General features: G+C 37.3%; 1 protein-coding gene across 1 annotated transcript; it reads right to left on the bottom strand.

Annotated features, from left to right (window-relative positions):
* Positions 1 to 326: 326 nt before the first annotated feature.
* Positions 327 to 20,130, bottom strand: LOC127135396 (uncharacterized). Its single transcript, XM_051062122.1, has 3 exons — positions 19,909 to 20,130; positions 1,175 to 1,350; positions 327 to 499 (listed from the first exon to the last, which is right to left on the bottom strand). Exons 1-3 carry the CDS (start codon positions 20,095 to 20,097, stop codon positions 457 to 459), a joined length of 408 nt encoding a protein of 135 aa, XP_050918079.1. The 5' UTR covers positions 20,098 to 20,130; the 3' UTR covers positions 327 to 456.
* Between the last annotated feature and the right edge of the window lie 1,788 nt (positions 20,131 to 21,918).

Raw genomic sequence — 21,918 nt, 5'->3', positions numbered from 1 at the left:
TAAAAAACTTTAACATCACAACTGAACAAACATTATTAAAATGAAGAAAAACTTTAAAACACATTTAAATAAGTAATCCATGATGGAGTACAAATGGAGCCACTTATTATAATGATATACTAATTTGTAGCTAAATTTATCCATCCATGTTTGACACATATTATTCAAACCTCACTTATATAAACTTAAGCGAAGTTCCAAATCAACTTCTCCATTATTAGTAGAAACCCTAGCCACATTCATGAAAGTACTAGGTTCTTCTCTATAATCTTTCATAGGAAAAAGATCGAGAGTTTCTTTGTTTTTTCTAGAAACAAAGTTGTTGGTATTTGAAGATAGTTTCTTTCTCTTAAAACGATCCACATATGAAGCTGGTAGATACTTGAAAAAGCTACGAGCATAGCATTGAACTTGTTGTGGTGTCTTGTTGCATACATAGTGCTTTGCTATTTTGCTCTATTTCCCTTTTCCATATTCAGTAAGCCCCATCACAAATAAACTAAGACAATAAAATACAACACTTGTATTACATATCAAAGATAAATATTAGAATTAAATATACTTAAATTACAATTCATTAAGTTTATTTCCTAAAGAAAATTATTGACTTTTGTTTTCATTTTATAGAGACCATTTTGAAGGCTAAATATATTCATTTTTTTTTAATTGTGATTATTTTACAAACTACAATATTATAGAAAACTAATATTTCAATATAAATTTAAATTTCATATAGATTAAACTTAAAAACTTGTGAGTTTGTATAGATTAAAAATATTCTTAATCCAAAACTTTAAGGGAAAAAAGCCAATATTTACACATTATTTAATAAAAGTGTTACAATAATTTTTTTAAATAATGACTTGTGTTAGAGAAGAAAATACGGGTCCTTAAATTCCGCGTTGAAAAATAATTAAAAAAGAGCAGAATAAGTAAAGAAGAAACGAAAGATATAGAGAAAAACAATCAGAAAAATTAAAATAAAGATAAATATTAGATTGAAAAGCAACTAAAATTGACCACAAATTTAAATATTTAAAACATTTTGTGATAAAATTTGATAAAATTTTACTTTTTATTTTATTTTTAAATTTATTTCAATTCTTCTCTAAAAGTAAAGTAAGATCATAGCAATAAATAATTAATTAAATTCAAGATTGAGAGATGCAAGTACTCATGCTCTTGTTGTGACCACGGGACCCTGAACCTAGATCCATTTGGAAATGGAAAGGTATTTGGTTCAGGTAACGGTTGAAGAACCCTCGCAAGTGGGCTTCCACTATGTATACCAAGTTGGGGCATAATAGTGATCTGGGAGGTGTTATTGTTGAATTTTGATTGTGGTGGAACCTGTAAGACCCCAATTTTTGCCCTAAGATCCCTCATGGCCTCAAGACATCATATCATGTCATATCATTGCCTCAAGGATCATTTGTGCACCTTTGCTTGCCTCCTAGTGGGTGGGTGCCTTATGAGTGTGGTTCTTGATCACCAAGCATGTATTGCACTTGTATGTCATTGCTTTTCATATGTTTACTAACCAAAAGTACAAAAATATTGTCATCTAACCTTGTTGCTTGCAGATGAAGCCAACCAGGTCAAGCCAGTTAAAATCAGCCATTGAGCAATGGGTGGTGACCATTCTTGAAGAATTTGGGCACCATGATCATTCATCAAGAGTTCATTTAAGTTGTGATATCATTTTGGATCAAGATCTCAAGAGAAAAAGGCTTGAAATTCATCAGAACATGGCCCAGTCCACCAAAACCCTAGAAAAGTCAACTGTAGTCAACTGTGGTCAACTGTGCATTTAATCAGGGATTTGAAGGTGTGAGATGGTCGGAAAGGTCTCATTCATGTCCATATAAGCTTCATTTGGCATTTCAAAGATCAAGGTTGAAGGATTTGAAGTCAGACAAAAAGTTTCCCAAAATGGAAATGACCTGTAATTCTCACCTGCCCAAAATGGAAAGTTTTGCTCCCCAAAATTACTTCATCATACAAGCTTCAAATAAAAATTTGTCCAACATGAAAGTTGAAGATCTTGTTCTTGCCATTCCAAAAAGTCCAAGAACACTCAATTCCCATGTGTGGTTGGCAAATTACGGTCAAATCATTTTCAGAAAATGCCTAAGTTCAAAGTGCCATAACTTTCACATGGAATGGCCAAATTGGATGGTTCTTCTTTGAGCAAACCACATTTGATGTGTACTTTCATAATCCATCACCACATTTTGCCAAAAGCCTTCACATAAAAAGGTCATTTTTCAAGTGTACTAATTAAAATGCAAGGGCAAAATGGTCCAAAACTCAAAGTACGAAGAATTTTGACATGGGACCAATTCCAATAGCTTATAAATGCAGATTATGACTTGTTTGAAGTGATAAATCACTGTTACATTGCAAGGAACTCTCCAAGGGCAAAAATGCCAAATTGCTTACATGTGCACATTTTGCTAATTACCAAATTTTGCTTAATTATGATTAAGGGCTGGATTAGGCAATCATATATAAGGCTAATTATAACAGAAACTCAGGGAATAATCACAATTTTCAGATCCATCCAAAAAAAATCTCCAAATTCTCTCACTTTTTCTCCATTTTCACATAAGCATTTTTGATCAATTCTCCAAGAATTCACCATTGTTTTTGCTAGTTCTTTGTGTGTTCATCACTTGCAGGTAATTAGCAAGTTCTGTTGAAGCATTTGGAGGCCAAAATCGAGCAAATTCACACTGTCCAAGTCTTGAGTTCATCCATGGCAGCTGCAAAAATTCATTGATTCGTGCATCTTTGAGCTGGAAATTCTTCACCAATCACCTTTACGATCATCATTCTTCATCTGTTTTCAAGAATCAAAGCAAAACACGCGTGAATTCAAGCACTGCACATCCAAGAGGTGAAATTTCGAACTCGTTAATTCACGCAATTGTTATATGGTTTTTAAAGTATGTTGAATGTAGAGCATTTTTCCGTTTGAACCATGCGATTTCATCGAGTAATCATCAAGATATCTTGATTTTAAGTTTGTACGTCAAAGCTTCTTTCGATCGGATCTTGATACACGTTAACCTTTAACCGAAATCATTGACATATTCGTAATCTACGTTGGAAGACGAAGACAACGGTATAAGGCTCGTCCATTTTTGTGAAGAAAAATTCGGAACCGAAGCTGCCGCTTGATGAACACATGAATGCGCGAGGAAGAAGGAAGAAATTCTGGAAAATAGTCCGCTTCAATCCGTTTCAGCCCGTGCCAATTTGAAAAATGTGTTTCCCTCTTGTTTTGACCAATCCGACGCTGACACGGCATTAATGCTACAGTACCGTGTTTTGGAGTATTTACGGAACTGCCACTGCTGTAGATTAATTCAATTAATTCATTATTACACTTAAATAAATATTATAATAATTAAACAAATCTTCTAAAAATCACATAAAATTCAATTTTAGTCCAAATTAGGTGGGACTTTTTTTGATAGATTCCAAATTTAATCTAGTTTTTTTTAGGCATAGAAGCTTAAGTTGTGCCTGGTAGAATTTTAGAATGGATTATTGATTTTTGACATGTGTGACATATCCATATGTTTTACCATTTTAATCACCAAATAATCATGCTTCATCCAAAATTAATGAAATTTCATATGATGATTCTTGACACATTCCTGGAGATTTTGATATATGATTTGTAATTTTTGGACCTCTGGTTTGTTAGATATGATTAATTCTTTTTGAGTGTGACAATATGTGTCACATTATGCTATGCTGAGTTCATGAATTAATTTTCCATGCTTGTACTAGGCCTATGGCCCTGATTTTTTGCATGAGATACAATGTATATGTTAGGTTTCACCCTGAATTTTTGTGGATTTAATTGATCCATTTTCTAATTGGTTTGGATTTTTGATTGCTGTTTAGCATTTTTGGATTGTTTTATGAGTGACAAATGTACATGTGTTGTTAAATGCTCATCCCTTATCCTATGAATATGAAATTTGGTGGAGTGTTTCCTATCATGTATAGATTTGATTTGGCTTTGGTCCCACTCATTTCTAATTTGATATCACTGTTTTACCATTGATTGAAGTTGATACTCATTTGGTGACCCAATTTGGTTGTGTTTTTGCATGCCTTGACATGTTGATTTAATTCCCATAGTTCCTTTTGTCCAAATTGCATGAAAATTGATATGTAGCTCATTGAATGTCCTCTGTTTAGGATATAATTCTTTTGGAATTTATTGTGTTGTTTTGATATTTTTTTGGATGTAATCATTCTGCTTGTTCATATGTGATTCAACTTTGCTCACTTTGACTTAATTTGTGCATAAAATGAAATTAGTGCATAGTTTGGATATGAGACCAATTGGGATCTCTTATTAATTGAATTACCTTGATTTTGGTCATGTTTTACTTGCTGTTTTCCATTTTTTCCATCCTTTGGACCCTAGGCTTGTCCTAGTGGTCTTATTACTCATGTTTGAGTTTGAATTTGACTTTTCAGGTTAAGAAGCAAAGTGCTTAAAAGGAATTAATGCAAGTTGAATTGTTTCATTTGACTATTATGAACTAACTTGTTTTTGTTGTAGGGTGCTTGGTCCACTTGAGCTTTGTGTTATGCACATTGCATTGTTTGATTGTACATTGTTTGTTGATCATTATATTGTTGTTTTGTTTATGCTGGGATGCTGATTATATTTGATTGATTTCAGGTACCCTTTAGTTGCTCAGTTCTCTTAAGAACTTGCATTGCTTTGCTTGTATAGCATTTGCATTGAGGTAGACTCTCTCGTCTCCATGTAGTCTGGAAGACCTGTCTTGTTATTTAGCCAGGCAACTGTCTGAAGTCCTCCTTAAGAGGCAATGATTGTGATTGTTTATGTTTGTCCTAAGCAGGAAAAGTCCTCATTTTGAGGCAATTGGTGGATATAAGAGATATGTAGCCTATCTCCCACTATTCTGTGAGTCTTCTCCTTGCTCCCATGACATGGTTGTAGCATTGAGATCCAAACCCAAGATCTATCGAGTCTAATTTGTGGAGAGAGTTCCATCTTTCTGAACTCCCACATCTTCTGATTATTCAATACTCTCCCTGACCAGGGATAAGAGTGATGAGGCACACCCCTCATATCCTTTCATCTGCTTCACCTTAGCCTCTCAATGGCAAGGTTAAGAGCGCCATTCACCTATTCCAGTGGACTTTTTAAGTCAAACCCTTTGATTGAGCCTCCTTGTTTGGTTATAGTGGGTGATAAATGACTTTGTTTGCTTGATTGATTGTTGCATTTGTACATGCTTACTTGCCATTGTGCATTCATCATTATTGATTGTTAATTCTTGTATGATCATTATTGTATACCCTTGTGGTTTGTTTGTTTACCCATTGAGGACAATTGTAAGACCATGTTCTTTGGCTTTTGTTCCCATAATATGGAAGGATAGAGTGTAAGACCTCATTGGTCACTCACATCTTCTTTGCTCTTGTTTGTTGTGTGAGAGGATGCAATTGTAAGTCCCTGTGATGTGGCATTTGTATTCCTATGACCATACTTTTGGAGGTTGGTTTAAGCCCAGATAGATTGGCATCCGACTTCCAAATTTTGTTTTATTTTAGGAGGTTGGTGTAAACCCATTTATTGGTATCCGACATCCGCTTTTGCTTTGTGAGATTGGAGTAAGACCATTGATGGCATCCGGTGTCATTGTTTTATTTTAGGAGGTTGGTGTAAACCCATTTATTGGTATCCGACATCCGCTTTTCGCTTTTGTGAGATCGGTATAAGACCATTGATGGCATCCGGTATCATTGTTTTGTTTTAGGAGGTTAGTGTAAACCCATTTATTGGTATCCGACATCCGCTTTTCGCTTTTGTGAGATTGGTATAAGACCATTGATGGCATCCGGTATCACCTTGCTTTTATTTTGTTTATTTGCTTTGTTGCCTCATTCCTAAGGACACTCTTGAATCATCTTCTATATGATTTCAAGGGGTGAACTTCTAGGAAGTTTTACACTTCATCCACACCCTTTTTGTTTCAAACCCTTTTTTCACTTGTTAACTTTTAAAAACTTGTAAATGCATGTTGTGCAAACATTCTCACCTCTTTTCAAATTAGAAACTTGGACCCTAAGTCCTTGACTTTTCAACACTCCATTTCATAACACTTCTTTGAATCAATTTTAACCATACCTTGACCATATTTTGTGAATAATCATAATCAATTAACTTCACCCATTCAATTGTTTTGGCTTTGTCCATTGTTAATATGTTTTCATGCATTAGCCGTGGGTTTTAATTACCATAGTGGTTGATGTAAATCTTACCATATCCTTAGTGAGTTGAGTGTAAGTCTTCCATACTTATTATAGGGTTAACCCCTCACTAGTATGTTGAAGCCGTCCTCGCATGGTGGATTGTTGATGTTGGTTGAGTTTTCTCCCATTGGTAATGAAGAGCCTTAGTGCTTGTGTTTTAAAATTGAACTCACTAATTTTTGGAAATTTTTTAGCCGACCTACGGCGTTTTGATCCTTACCTTTGATGGAAGGTACGTAGGCAACGGGTTCATCCGTTCGAACACAAAAATAACTAACTTGTACATTCTTTTCTCATCATCCCATTCGTGTTTGCACAATATGTCAAAACAGATAAACATTTTTATACAACAAGTGTGAAAAGGGCTCCCTAGGAGTACCTAGGACGTGATGGGTGCCTAACACCTTCCCATTGCGTAATTTACCCCTTATCCAGACTCTCTGATCTTTTCCATTAGTTTTCTACGTGTAAAACTTCTTAGGTTTTTGTTCGCTTTTTAACCAGTCCTTAGGATAAATAAAAGTGCGGTGGCGACTCGAATTCATTGTATACTTTGCTTATGATTTAACCAATAAATCATATAGCGACGAATACACCGCTACAGAAAAGTGGCGACTCTGCTGGGGATTGAAATCCTTGGTGGTATTGCCTACTTTTCACCCTTGTTGTATGATATTTGTTTATGTGTTATTTGACATATTTTTGTACAATTTGGGATAACTATATTGATTGTAATGTTTGAATTGCTTGATATACAATTGTTGTTTGCTTTGGTGATCTCTGTGAGATGAGTTCTATACCCGAACTCGAGTGCACTCTAGGATAGGAGAATGGCATAGTCTTGTTGACTGGTGTGAAGTATTCCTTAGCCAGTTGACTTGCGAGTCCATTCACTTGGTGGAGGTCATGTTGGATTAATAATGTCACACAAGTTATTTGTGGTTAGGCATTATTCGTTCAATCATGTGCCTTAGAAGCCAAGGACCTTAGTTTACCAAGCCCATCTTGGCCTATTTTAGGACGTAGTGCGGAGGTCGTTCAGATGTAAGATCTGATGCGATTGTTACGCGATACTACACTCATAAGAGTCTCTCTTGAGAATATTTTTGGAATACGAGTATTCGTTTCTCCGATAATATCCGAGAGATGGGACGATGATTATGGGAACCTCTGGTAGAACATGTCTGGCAGGTTTAAACCCTAGTACACTCCCTTTGGGTGGTTCTTAACCGAGACTCCATGCTCGTGACTCTCAGCAAACCCGTGATTCGTGGTTGAGTCGTCCAAATATCGTTAATATCAATGGAACTTGGGTATTGATAAGGTGTAAAACCTGAATCTACCAAAATGGATGATTGATATTAAGGATGTTAGAGCCGGTTCATGTACCGTTAATATCAATGGAACTTGGGTGTCGATAAGGGGAAAACCTAAATCCACCAAGATGGATGATTGATATTAGGGATACAATGAGCTTTCCCATGACCTTTGTCTGGTGTGCTTTGCTTGATCCTTGAGTGTGATTGTTGCATTCATGCATTCATACATTCATCTGCATCCATATCATCGGGTAAAAAGAAAATTTTCAAGGAACTCAAAGGAGTTTATTTGCAAAAAATTTCAAACATGGAAAAAACAGGAAAATTTTTTCACCTGATGTACCTGATGAGATATTCTCATATACAATCAAAATGCTTAAAAATTCCAAAGTTTGCAAATAAAACCCTCGAGTTCCTTTGAAATAAAAAACAAGCATATGCACAAACACTTCATGCATCATTTGCATAAGCGGGTGTTTTGTTCCGGTCTCCCGTCCTGTGACCCTGCCTGCGATCTTCATTTATTTTGGAGACGCACTTCGCCGGTACTATACCAGAGCCAACTCTTCCAGATTTGATGGATCATTTTGAGCCAGAGAGCTGTGAACTCAGAGGAGGTATTTTCCAGACTAAGTGTTGTTGATGGATTTATTCCTGGTCAACGAATCCCGGGCTGGCATTGGCTACTGTTCTGGGGCGTATGATGAGCAATCTGAGGAAGCTGCTGCTATCTTGGAAGAGGATGCAGAGGATCTGAACAATTTCATCATACCTGGTGGTGTCTGCCACAATTGGGTCGCTGTAGATGTTCCTACAGTCATCCATAGATCAGAGTAATTGTTCGCTTTGTTCAAAACCCTTCTCCCATGCCAAAAGGAGAAGTGATGACATTGTTGGCAGCATTTAATACAATGATGATTTCATTCAACTAATGCATTGTTAAACATTTGTTTTTCCATTTGTTTTCACTTTTCGCTTTTTGCATGAAATCAGTGATCACAAAAAACCCTGAAAAACAATAAAACAACATTTTTCATCTGCATAAATGATTTGCTTGTTTAAATATCAAAAGCTTTTCATTATCCAGAATCATTATGCAGGGATTTCTAAACCCATTGAACATAATGATCCAACGCCATCTCCCAATCTTGAATTCTTTGTATTTGAGGCAGAGGAAGATGATGTTGAAGGGGATTCCTGACGAGATTACCCGACTTCTCGAGCACGAAAAGAGGCTCATTCAGCTGTACCATGAGAATCAGCAAAACAGTCAAACTGGGCATTACAAATGTAATGTAAAAAAAAAAAAAGGGTGAAAAAGATGAAAAAAATCAAAAACCAGGAAAAAAATTTCAAAATTTTTTCAAGAGAAAAAAGAAGAATGATACCCTCAAGTCCCTAGTTGACTGATGCTGAATGGATTCAGAGTCGTTACGACCAGTTGAATCTGATTGAAGAGAAGCGATTGACTGCCATGTGCCATGGTCAGTTATATCAGCAGAGAATGAAGAAAGCATTCGATAAGAAGGTCAAGCCTCGTGTGTTCCGAGAAGGAGACCTTGTGCTCAAGAAAGTCTTGTCTTTCGTGCCCTATTCCAGGGGCAAGTGGACTCCAAACTACGAGGGTCCATATGTTGTTAAGAGAGCCTTTTCAGGCGGTGCTTTGATGCTTACAACAATGGATGGGGAGGATTTCACTCGTCCTGTGAATTCAGATGCAGTCAAGAAATACTTTGCCTAAATAAAAAGTATATGCAAATCAAAAACAGAATAGCTCGCTAAGTTGAAAACCCGAAAGGGCGGCTTAGGCAAAATTGAGCGTCTCGGTGGAGAACCCGTAAGGGTAATCCAGGCAAAAATTAGAGACTTGAAAAAAAAGAATATTTGCATCCCGCTAGATTGAGTACCTCACCCTGGGGCAATCTAGGCAAAATTAGGGATTTGGAAAGTAACTGCATCCTGACAAGACTTTCTGTTCACCAGCTGTCTGTTCGTCAGAGGATTCTCGATTCGTCGCCGACTGAAGCTTCGCATACATCGAGATTCAAATTGGTAGAGAAAGGATCATTATGTTCAATGTAGCCCTCTTCCAATATATATCACGGATTTCAAATTTGTACAGATCTATGGAGTCTTGCCATTTGCAGGCTACCATTCCATCAAATCAATTTGAGCTTTTATCCAATTATTTGCACTCTTATTTGTTTTCAATTCAACAAATGTTTTGCATGTTTTAATTGATAAAATGTCATTGTTTTAAACAAATAAAATTTTCAAAAATGATTGTTTTAGACAAAGTGAATATTCACGATGACAAAAGGATACTCAGGAATGTCTCAGTGCTCTCCCGAGGGTGGTATGATTCCCAACAGGTAAGACATTAGTTCATATTCCTGGCATTTGGTTGTATCCTCTTTCTCCCGCTTTGCTGTTGGGGTTGTTCCCCAAGCAGAAGAGGTTGTCGAAGACTCAGTTTCTTCACCAGCAGTAATCTCCCCAGCATGGATGTTCTCATTGTGGTAGATTCAGTGGTCGGTGGATTGATATCCCAGTACCTTACCGCTTTCCCCAACGATTGTCGCAAGCAGAACTGTTGATGGGGTTGTTCCCCAGTATATTCGCAAGTAGAGATGTTGTTGAAGACTTCGCGTTCTTCTCCAGCAGTAGTCTCTCCCCGGTGCAGTTGCCAGCGGAGTTGTTGTGTTTCTCCTCAGCATGATTGCTTTCCATTTTTTTCAGCTTAGTCTGCAGAATGTTTGTTGTGGCAGTTTCTGCCTATTGAAAGCTATCTCAATCCCCAATTGGGCTGGTTGGTGGTGTATCCTCCAGAGATCCGGGTGATATCTTGATGCTTTGATCCTCAGTAGTATGGCCTTTGTTGCAGAATCTGCTAGTGTGATCTATTTTCTCCCTCAGTGGATGTATCCTCAGTGATTGATAATATCCCCGTAGAGTTGCTTGTGCAGCCAGATTCTACTTGGGTGATCTTTGCTCCCTCAGTGGGTTGTTCCCCAATGGAGTTGTGTTGGATCCTGTCCTTAGCAGTTGTTCGCTAGGATCCCCTGCAGAACTTTGAGATTTCTCTTGTTCCCCAACAGATTTGTCTTGGTGGCTGCTTTGCCCGTTGTGACTTTCTGTTCCCTAGTTGGGATGATCGCTGATCCATTGTTCAGAGATTTGGTATTCTCCGGATATCTCTGATTCTTTTGCTTCTGCTTCCCCTGCAGTACCCGCAGATCCTTGCTTTACAGCATGTGGATCTCTAGCAGATTGGCTTTCCAGTTGGTTTTTCCCCTGGAAGTATAGTACCGGACGTTTGATTCCTGGGCCTGTTGTGTTAGATATGTCTGTTTTGTCAACATTCATCAAACATAAAGTACGCATATTCATGCATAATCATAAAACATTCAGATATACATATTGCATTTTTTGCCATATATCTTTTGTTTGTTATTCTCCTGCTATGGGTTTCATAGATCTCTTTATAGATCTTCCCAAGCAGATGTCGGGTGGTTAATCTCTCCATATAGAGTCAGCCCATAAGCAGAAAGTATCTGTCTTTCCTTCTGCAGTTCCCCACTGAGATATGTTCTCATGGGTGACGGTTTCTCCCGTTTCCTCCCAACACATATATTGGGGTGGATTTTCCTATTGAGTTATATCCTCATAGGATGTGTTTTGATTCAGTCTGTCTTTTCGGATCAATCCCGAATCGGCGTTTTGTCAGCTGTTTTTCTTGTGCTTCCCTGTGGAAGAAATGAATGGTTTGCCCAGTAAACGGCATCATTTCATTTATCCCCAGCGGAGTTTTTTGGGCCTCTACCCTTATACCGGTAGTTGTAAGTCCTATGTTTTTTGCTTCTTGATGGAATTTGTGGTTATATACCTTTTATTCCTCCAGCAAGAGTTGTTGGTCTTCTACCTAGTAGTCGGTAGTTGTAAATCCTATTTGTCTGCTCTCCCAGCAGTTTGTGGTTTGTTATAAACCCTATTTTGTTTCCCGTGCGGATTTGTGACTCGTTCCATCCCCACGCGGAGTTGTTGGTTTTCTATCCAATATTCGGTAGAGGTAAACCCTAATTTGTGGTTGTTCCCACCAGAGTATGGCTACTACCCCGTATTCGGTAGTTGTGAGCCCTATCTTTTCCCCTAGCAGAGGTAACCTTTGTGGTTCGTTCTGGTTGTTGGTGGATTTTCTGTTGTTGTGGTTTTTATCCCAAACAGAGTTTGCGTTTCCCTGTGGTGATTCTTATCCCCAGTGGAATTTGTGGTCTTCTACCCCGTATTCGGTAGTTATAAATCCCATGTTGCGATTGTTCTCCCCATCGGAGTTTGTACCTTATGGTACGAGTGGATAATTGCCGGATGCTTGCAATTTTATCCCAGTTGAGTCGTTGGTTTCTACCCAGTTGTCGGTAGTGTTAACCTCTTGTTTCTTCAGCCAGATTTTGGTCTTCTACCCCGTATTCGGTAGTTATAAACCCTAATTTCTCCCCTTTGCAGAGTTAACCTTGTTGTTCATCCTAACCGATGACGGTTGCTCTTTGTGGTTATCTTCATGCGTTGTTCGATGTTGATATTACCTCTTTGCTTTTGGATAATTGCCGGATGCTAGCAATTTATCCCCAGCAAGTTATCTTCTGGATCATTGCCGTATGCTCGCAATGTTATCCCTTTTGAAGTTGCCAGTGGGTCTTTTCACCGTTTGCTAGTGATTTGTTCCCCGGATCATTGACTGTTTATCAATGTATCCCTAGCCAGTCCCTGTGGATAATTGCCGGATGCTTGCAATTCATCCTCAGCGGATCGCCTTTCATTTACCCGTTTGCTCGGTAATGATTGTTGCTCTTTTTGATTGGTCATCTTTATATACCTAGTTTTGGTATCCCGATGCCTTCCTTTTCGGTCGATTTATCCTTTATTAACTCAGTAACCGGTTGTGGATAATCTTCCATGCGAGTGTATTATCTACGTTCTGACGGTAATGGATAATATATCTCATGCACTCTTCAGTCGAAGCCTTTTGCGTTTCCCTAGTCGAGTAAGGTTCGTTATTCCCTTCGTGGAGTCGAATATTTGTTTCGGATAATTGCCGGATGCTCGCAATTTATCCCTTTGAGTTGTCTTTCGTTTACCCGGATGCTTGGTATCGATTGTCTCTCTTTTTGGTTAGTCACCTATTATATACTTCGGTATCTCTGGTGCCTTTTCCTTTTGAGTGTATTATTCACGGTCTGCCGGTAATGAATAATATATCTCTTTCACTCTTTGGTTGGAATCCTTTGTTGATCTTCCCCAGTAGAAGTAAGATTTGTATTCTTTGTAGAATCGAATGTCCATCCTTTAACCAGTTTGTGTTTTGGATGATGTGTGTTTTGGCATATATACCAATCCACGTTTTCGGTAGATCACCTATTATATACTTCAGTATCTCTGGTGTTTCTTACCATGCGAGTGTATTATCTACGGTCTGCCGGTAATAGATAATATATCTCATGCGAGTATTCTATCCACGTTCTGACGGTAATGGATATTATATCTCATGCACTCTTTGGGTTTGTGTCCCCAGTTGAGTAAGATTCGTTTTCCTGTTATGGATTCGAATATCCATCCTGTAAGTCGATTTGCTTTTTCAAGCCCTCCTTTCGGATGATGAGTGTCTTGGCATATATACCAATTCACGTCTTTGGTAAGTCACCTATTATATACTCCGGTATCTCTGGTGTCTCTTCCTTGTCGAGTATATTATTCACGGTCTGCCGGTAATGAATAATATGTCTCATGCGCTCTTGGGTCAATCTTTTGATCGTTTTCTCCGCAGAGTAAGATTCATATTCCTTGTGGAATTGGATATCCATCCTATAAACAAGTCTGCTTTTCTAGCTTCCTTCTGGATGATGAGTGTCTTGGCATATATACCAATTCACGTTTCGGTCGGTCACCTATTATATACCTCGGTATCCCTGGTGTTCCTTCCTGTCTACTCCCTATTATGACCTTGGTCCCCTGTGGAGTCAGATTTGCCTGAGTTTATGTACCTTTTTCAGGTCTTTCTCAGATGTTTGGATTGATTGATATCTCTCACCCGTATACCGGTCTTAGATATTCATTCTTCCTGAATTTGTTGCCCTTATACCGGTAACATCTCATCCTTTGGTTTCCCCTGGAAAGTCATTTCTAGATTTCCCCAGCGGAACTGTGTTTCTATTTTGTGTTGCTGTATTGGTGTTCTTCCCAGTATATGCATTTTGCGAGTCAGCTCGAGTCTTTCCAGCGAGGGTGTTTTCCTTTGGAATTGCTTCTATCCCCGGTTTGAGTCCTTTACTTCCCCAGTGAGGTCTCCAGTCTGATCTCTGTTATTCCCTAATCAGAGTCGTGTCTTGCGCACGTTGTGTCAGTTTTGTTTCCCCCAAATCGAAGTCGTGTCCTGCTCACGCATTCTTTTTCTTTTATTATCCCCAATAAGAGTCCTGTTAGAGTCTCTGTTCCTGGTGAGTGTATTACTCCGATGGATCGTCTTTTCTTCTGTGTGAATCATATTCCCCACAGAGTTTGTGTCTTTTACACGCATACATTTGCATCATGAGGTCTCTTAGGGACCAAAATTTGTCTCATTACTGTTATTTAAGCCCATTCTACCGCGTCGAGATGAAGATTTCTAAACTTCACTTCTCCGGATAGAATGACCTTCAATAGGGGCATCTGTAAGACCCCAATTTTTGCCCTAAGATCCCTCATGGCCTCAAGACATCATATCATGTCATATCATTGCCTCAAGGATCATTTGTGCACCTTTGCTTGCCTCCTAGTGGGTGGGTGCCTTATGAGTGTGGTTCTTGATCACCAAGCATGTATTGCACTTGTATGTCATTGCTTTTCATATGTTTACTAACCAAAAGTACAAAAATATTGTCATCTAACCTTGTTGCTTGCAGATGAAGCCAACCAGGTCAAGCCAGTTAAAATCAGCCATTGAGCAATGGGTGGTGACCATTCTTGAAGAATTTGGGCACCATGATCATTCATCAAGAGTTCATTTAAGTTGTGATATCATTTTGGATCAAGATCTCAAGAGAAAAAGGCTTGAAATTCATCAGAACATGGCCCAGTCCACCAAAACCCTAGAAAAGTCAACTGTAGTCAACTGTGGTCAACTGTGCATTTAATCAGGGATTTGAAGGTGTGAGATGGTCGGAAAGGTCTCATTCATGTCCATATAAGCTTCATTTGGCATTTCAAAGATCAAGGTTGAAGGATTTGAAGTCAGACAAAAAGTTTCCCAAAATGGAAATGACCTGTAATTCTCACCTGCCCAAAATGGAAAGTTTTGCTCCCCAAAATTACTTCATCATACAAGCTTCAAATAAAAATTTGTCCAACATGAAAGTTGAAGATCTTGTTCTTGCCATTCCAAAAAGTCCAATAACACTCAATTCCCATGTGTGGTTGGCAAATTACGGTCAAATCATTTTCAGAAAATGCCTAAGTTCAAAGTGCCATAACTTTCACATGGAATGGCCAAATTGGATGGTTCTTCTTTGAGCAAACCACATTTGATGTGTACTTTCATAATCCATCACCACATTTTGCCAAAAGCCTTCACATAAAAAGGTCATTTTTCAAGTGTACTAATTAAAATGCAAGGGCAAAATGGTCCAAAACTCAAAGTACGAAGAATTTTGACATGGGACCAATTCCAATAGCTTCTAAATGCAGATTATGACTTGTTTGAAGTGATAAATCACTGTTACATTGCAAGGAACTCTCCAAGGGCAAAAATGCCAAATTGCTTACATGTGCACATTTTGCTAATTACCAAATTTTGCTTAATTATGATTAAGGGCTGGATTAGGCAATCATATATAAGGCTAATTATAACAGAAACTCAGGGAATAATCACAATTTTCAGATCCATCCAAAAAAAATCTCCAAATTCTCTCACTTTTTCTCCATTTTCACATAAGCATTTTTGATCAATTCTCCAAGAATTCACCATTGTTTTTGCTAGTTCTTTGTGTGTTCATCACTTGCAGGTAATTAGCAAGTTCTGTTGAAGCATTTGGAGGCCAAAATCGAGCAAATTCACACTGTCCAAGTCTTGAGTTCATCCATGGCAGCTGCAAAAATTCATTGATTCGTGCATCTTTGAGCTGGAAATTCTTCACCAATCACCTTTACGATCATCATTCTTCATCTGTTTTCAAGAATCAAAGCAAAACACGCGTGAATTCAAACACTGCACATCCAAGAGGTGAAATTTCGAACTCGTTAATTCACGCAATTGTTATATGGTTTTGAAAGTATGTTGAATGTAGAGCATTTTGCCGTTTGAACCATGCGATTTCATCGAGTAATCATCAAGATATCTTGATTTTAAGTTTGTACGTCAAAGCTTCTTTCGATCGGATCTTGATACACGTTAACCTTTAACCGAAATCATTGACATATTCGTAATCTACGTTGGAAGACGAAGACAACGGTATAAGGCTCGTCCATTTTTGTGAAGAAAAATTCGGAACCGAAGCTGCCGCTTGATGAACACATGAATGCGCGAGGAAGAAGGAAGAAATTCTGGAAAATAGTCCGCTTCAATCCGTTTCAGCCCGTGCCAATTTGAAAAATGTGTTTCCCTCTTGTTTTGACCAATCCGACGCTGACACGACATTAATGCTACAGTACCGCGTTTTGGAGTATTTACGGAACTGCCACTGCTGTAGATTAATTCAATTAATTCATTATTACACTTAAATAAATATTATAATAATTAAACAAATCTTCTAAAAATCACATAAAATTCAATTTTAGTCCAAATTAGGTGGGACTTTTTTTGATAGATTCCAAATTTAATCTAGTTTTTTTTAGGCATAGAAGCTTAAGTTGTGCCTGGTAGAATTTTAGAATGGATTATTGATTTTTGACATGTGTGACATATCCATATGTTTTACCATTTTAATCACCAAATAATCATGCTTCATCCAAAATTAATGAAATTTCATATGATGATTCTTGACACATTCCTGGAGATTTTGATATATGATTTGTAATTTTTGGACCTCTGGTTTGTTAGATATGATTAATTCTTTTTGAGTGTGACAATATGTGTCACATTATGCTATGCTGAGTTCATGAATTAATTTTCCATGCTTGTACTAGGCCTATGGCCCTGATTTTTTGCATGAGATACAATGTATATGTTAGGTTTCACCCTGAATTTTTGTGGATTTAATTGATCCATTTTCTAATTGATTTGGATTTTTGATTGCTGTTTAGCATTTTTGGATTGTTTTATGAGTGACAAATGTACATGTGTTGTTAAATGCTCATCCCTTATCCTATGAATATGAAATTTGGTGGAGTGTTTCCTATCATGTATAGATTTGATTTGGCTTTGGTCCCACTCATTTCTAATTTGATATCACTGTTTTACCATTGATTGAAGTTGATACTCATTTGGTGACCCAATTTGGTTGTGTTTTTGCATGCCTTGACATGTTGATTTAATTCCCATAGTTCCTTTTGTCCAAATTGCATGAAAATTGATATGTAGCTCATTGAATGTCCTCTGTTTAGGATATAATTCTTTTGGAATTTATTGTGCTGTTTTGATATTTTTTTGGATGTAATCATTCTGCTTGTTCATATGTGATTCAACTTTGCTCACTTTGACTTAATTTGTGCATAAAATGAAATTAGTGCATAGTTTGGATATGAGACCAATTGGGATCTCTTATTAATTGAATTACCTTGATTTTGGTCATGTTTTACTTGCTGTTTTCCATTTTTTCCATCCTTTGGACCCTAGGCTTGTCCTAGTGGTCTTATTACTCATGTTTGAGTTTGAATTTGACTTTTCAAGTTAAGAAGCAAAGTGCTTAAAAGGAATTAATGCAAGTTGAATTGTTTCATTTGACTATTATGAACTAACTTGTTTGTGTTGTAGGGTGCTTGGTCCACTTGAGCTTTGTGTTATGCACATTGCATTGTTTGATTGTACATTGTTTGTTGATCATTATATTGTTGTTTTGTTTATGCTGGGATGCTGATTATATTTGATTGATTTCAGGTACCCTTTAGTTGCTCAGTTCTCTTAAGAACTTGCATTGCTTTGCTTGTATAGCATTTGCATTGAGGTAGACTCTCTCGTCTCCATGTAGTCTGGAAGACCTGGCTTGTTATTTAGCCAGGCAACTGTCTGAAGTCCTCCTTAAGAGGCAATGATTGTGATTGTTTATGTTTGTCCTAAGCAGGAAAAGTCCTCATTTTGAGGCAATTGGTGGATATAAGAGATATGTAGCCTATCTCCCACTATTCTGTGAGTCTTCTCCTTGCTCCCATGACATGGTTGTAGCATTGAGATCCAAACCCAAGATCTATCGAGTCTAATTTGTGGAGAGAGTTCCATCTTTCTGAACTCCCACATCTTCTGATTATTCAATACTCTCCCTGACCAGGGATAAGAGTGATGAGGCACACCCCTCATATCCTTTCATCTGCTTCACCTTAGCCTCTCAATGGCAAGGTTAAGAGCGCCATTCACCTATTCCAGTGGACTTTTTAAGTCAAACCCTTTGATTGAGCCTCCTTGTTTGGTTATAGTGGGTGATAAATGACTTTGTTTGCTTGATTGATTGTTGCATTTGTACATGCTTACTTGCCATTGTGCATTCATCATTATTGATTGTTAATTCTTGTATGATCATTATTGTATACCCTTGTGGTTTGTTTGTTTACCCATTGAGGACAATTGTAAGACCATGTTCTTTGGCTTTTGTTCCCATGATATGGAAGGATAGAGTGTAAGACCTCATTGGTCACTCACATCTTCTTTGCTCTTGTTTGTTGTGTGAGAGAATGCAATTGTAAGTCCCTGTGATGTGGCATTTGTATTCCTATGACCATACTTTTGGAGGTTGGTTTAAGCCCAGATAGATTGGCATCCGACTTCCAAATTTTGTTTTATTTTAGGAGGTTGGTGTAAACCCATTTATTGGTATCCGACATCCGCTTTTGCTTTGTGAGATTGGAGTAAGACCATTGATGGCATCCGGTGTCATTGTTTTATTTTAGGAGGTTGGTGTAAACCCATTTATTGGTATCCGACATCCGCTTTTCGCTTTTGTGAGATCGGTATAAGACCATTGATGGCATCCGGTATCATTGTTTTGTTTTAGGAGGTTAGTGTAAACCCATTTATTGGTATCCGACATCCGCTTTTCGCTTTTGTGAGATTGGTATAAGACCATTGATGGCATCCGGTATCACCTTACTTTTATTTTGTTTATTTGCTTTGTTGCCTCATTCCTAAGGACACTCTTGAATCATCTTCTATATGATTTCAAGGGGTGAACTTCTAGGAAGTTTTACACTTCATCCACACCCTTTTTGTTTCAAACCCTTTTTTCACTTGTTAACTTTTAAAAACTTGTAAATGCATGTTGTGCAAACATTCTCACCTCTTTTCAAATTAGAAACTTGGACCCTAAGTCCTTGACTTTTCAACACTCCATTTCATAACACTTCTTTGAATCAATTTTAACCATACCTTGACCATATTTTGTGAATAATCATAATCAATTAACTTCACCCATTCAATTGTTTTGGCTTTGTCCATTGTTAATATGTTTTCATGCATTAGCCGTGGGTTTTAATTACCATAGTGGTTGATGTAAATCTTACCATATCCTTAGTGAGTTGAGTGTAAGTCTTCCATACTTATTATAGGGTTAACCCCTCACTAGTATGTTGAAGCCGTCCTCGCATGGTGGATTGTTGATGTTGGTTGAGTTTTCTCCCATTGGTAATGAAGAGCCTTAGTGCTTGTGTTTTAAAATTGAACTCACTAATTTTTGGAAATTTTTTAGCCGAACTACGGCGTTTTGATCCTTACCTTTGATGGAAGGTACGTAGGCAACGGGTTCATCCGTTCGAACACAAAAATAACTAACTTGTACATTCTTTTCTCATCATCCCATTCGTGTTTGCACAATATGTCAAAACAGATAAACATTTTTATACAACAAGTGTGAAAAGGGCTCCCTAGGAGTACCTAGGACGTGATGGGTGCCTAACACCTTCCCATTGCGTAATTTACCCCTTATCCAGACTCTCTAATCTTTTCCATTAGTTTTCTACGTGTAAAACTTCTTAGGTTTTTGTTCGCTTTTTAACCAGTCCTTAGGATAAATAAAAGTGCGGTGGCGACTCGAATTCATTGTATACTTTGCTTATGATTTAACCAATAAATCATATAGCGACGAATACACCGCTACAGAACCCCGAATCCTTGTGGCGGTGAGACCAACACATTAGTTTGGTGTTGGTGATGATGTATATGATTGTGAAGATTAGGTTTGGTAGAAACATGACCAATGTTAAGGATCATTGGTACAATAGATGAAGATATGTATGGTGATGGAGAGGAATCACGAGAGTTAGTAAGATCAATCATCTCAATATGAGACATTTCTGCTAAACAAAGGTATCCGAGTATATTACAGATAGGTTACCCAAGTTATGCATTGGAGTGTGCTCGAGTCTTGATTTATAGAAATCCTAGACAATTATTTTTATTTCAATTTACTAAAATGCCCTTAATTTCTTTATTTTTGTTAAAATTACATACGTTATCTCCTTAAATGTTAATTTATTTACTCTTTTGACATTATTACGATAGATTACGTAAATGTTTGAAACCAGAGTGAAACGGAGAGCGTGTTTCTTAAGCTTTATAATATAACTTTGAATTTTTTGTCCCACATATCATGCCACAATAAAAATATATTTCAACTACATGCAAATGATCTCTCTCTCTCTCTCTCTCTCTCTCTCTCTCTCTCTCACACACACACACACGCACACACACACACACACGCACGCACCCACCTACGCGCGCGCGCGCACACACACACACACACACACACACACACACACACACATATATATATATATATATATATATATATGGGTCGATTTTGAGTATATGTAACTTGGTTCATTTCACAGGATCTCCAAAATATAGGGGCCTCAACTTTAAAAAAAAAGTTATATACAATAATTATTATATTTAAAATACTCGTGGAACATAGCAAATATTGTGAGTTAGACACATGAGTGGAAAAATATTAAGTTATAATTTTGCAGGACACATGTAATAGAAAAGTATTGAGTTTTAATTTTGGAGAACACAAGTTTGATCCATGATAAATACACTTTTTGATTCTAATGTCTACTATTATTATTTTGCAAAAAGTGCCAAAATGTTACACATTTGATTTGAGTTAATGCCTTCTAAGACCAGAAGTGGAAGAGCTCCTTAGAAGGAATCTTCTTCTACTGATACTCCGTTAAGGAAGAGGAAATTGAGGAAGATAGTTTTTCCTTGTGAGATTGAAGAGGAAGAGGAAGAAGAGGTTGTTTGGTGTTTCCTTGGTGAGAAGAAAGGTGAATGTAGTTGTCGTACATCGAAAAATACGATCCTTCACGAAGCGTATTACACACTCACGGAAAAATGACTCGAATAGAGTGGCCACAAAACTTTATTCATTCCAATGAAGGATAAGAAAATTATCGATAAAAACTTTTTAAAAAAATGGTCGTCACAACCAAATTCGGGTTCGAAAGTCGATTGCATAAGGGGGAGGTATTACCACCCTTCACGTCCATTGTACTCAATATGAACATTTTAGTTAGATGATCGCGACTTTATGAGTCTATCGGGGTACTAACTGCAAGTGCACAGTCTAATCGCGTAGTTTTAAAAGATATCGATCCCACAGGGACTTAATGAATCGATCTACCATTTTTCTAGGGTTACTGCGTAAAGCTAAGGCGGATGATACTTTAATGATTAGGGGGAAAAGTAAAACTAAATTTGGATCTAGATAAAATATCAAATAATATGGATATCAGTATGTAGTTCGTCGTAATTGGGGAATCAAATCTTCGTTGGTCTTTTTCTTAATTTTAAAATAAGTCTTTTCAGTAAACACTATTAATTAAAAATCTTTTCCTCAAACTCTCGCTCTGTTGAATTAGACTATGACTTTATATTTTAACATACGCTCTCACTATTTCGTTAAATCTAAAATCATTTTTTGAAAATAATAGAATCTATAGAAACTCTTTTTGAGAAAATGCTAACCGTTTAAACACCCTCGTCTCAAACTCTCGCTCTGTTGACTTAGATTATATGATTAAACTTAAATGCTTAACTCTCGTCTTCACATTTAACTTTAAAAATAATTTTTGAAAATGATTAGAATTTAATTAACCTTAAAAATTGCTT

Source organism: Lathyrus oleraceus, chromosome 4, assembly GCF_024323335.1.
Source record: "Lathyrus oleraceus cultivar Zhongwan6 chromosome 4, CAAS_Psat_ZW6_1.0, whole genome shotgun sequence".
In the NCBI taxonomy this organism is placed as follows: domain Eukaryota; kingdom Viridiplantae; phylum Streptophyta; class Magnoliopsida; order Fabales; family Fabaceae; genus Lathyrus; species Lathyrus oleraceus.
Note: the sequence above shows the minus strand (reverse complement) of the source record. Positions and strands in the feature narration are given on the sequence as shown.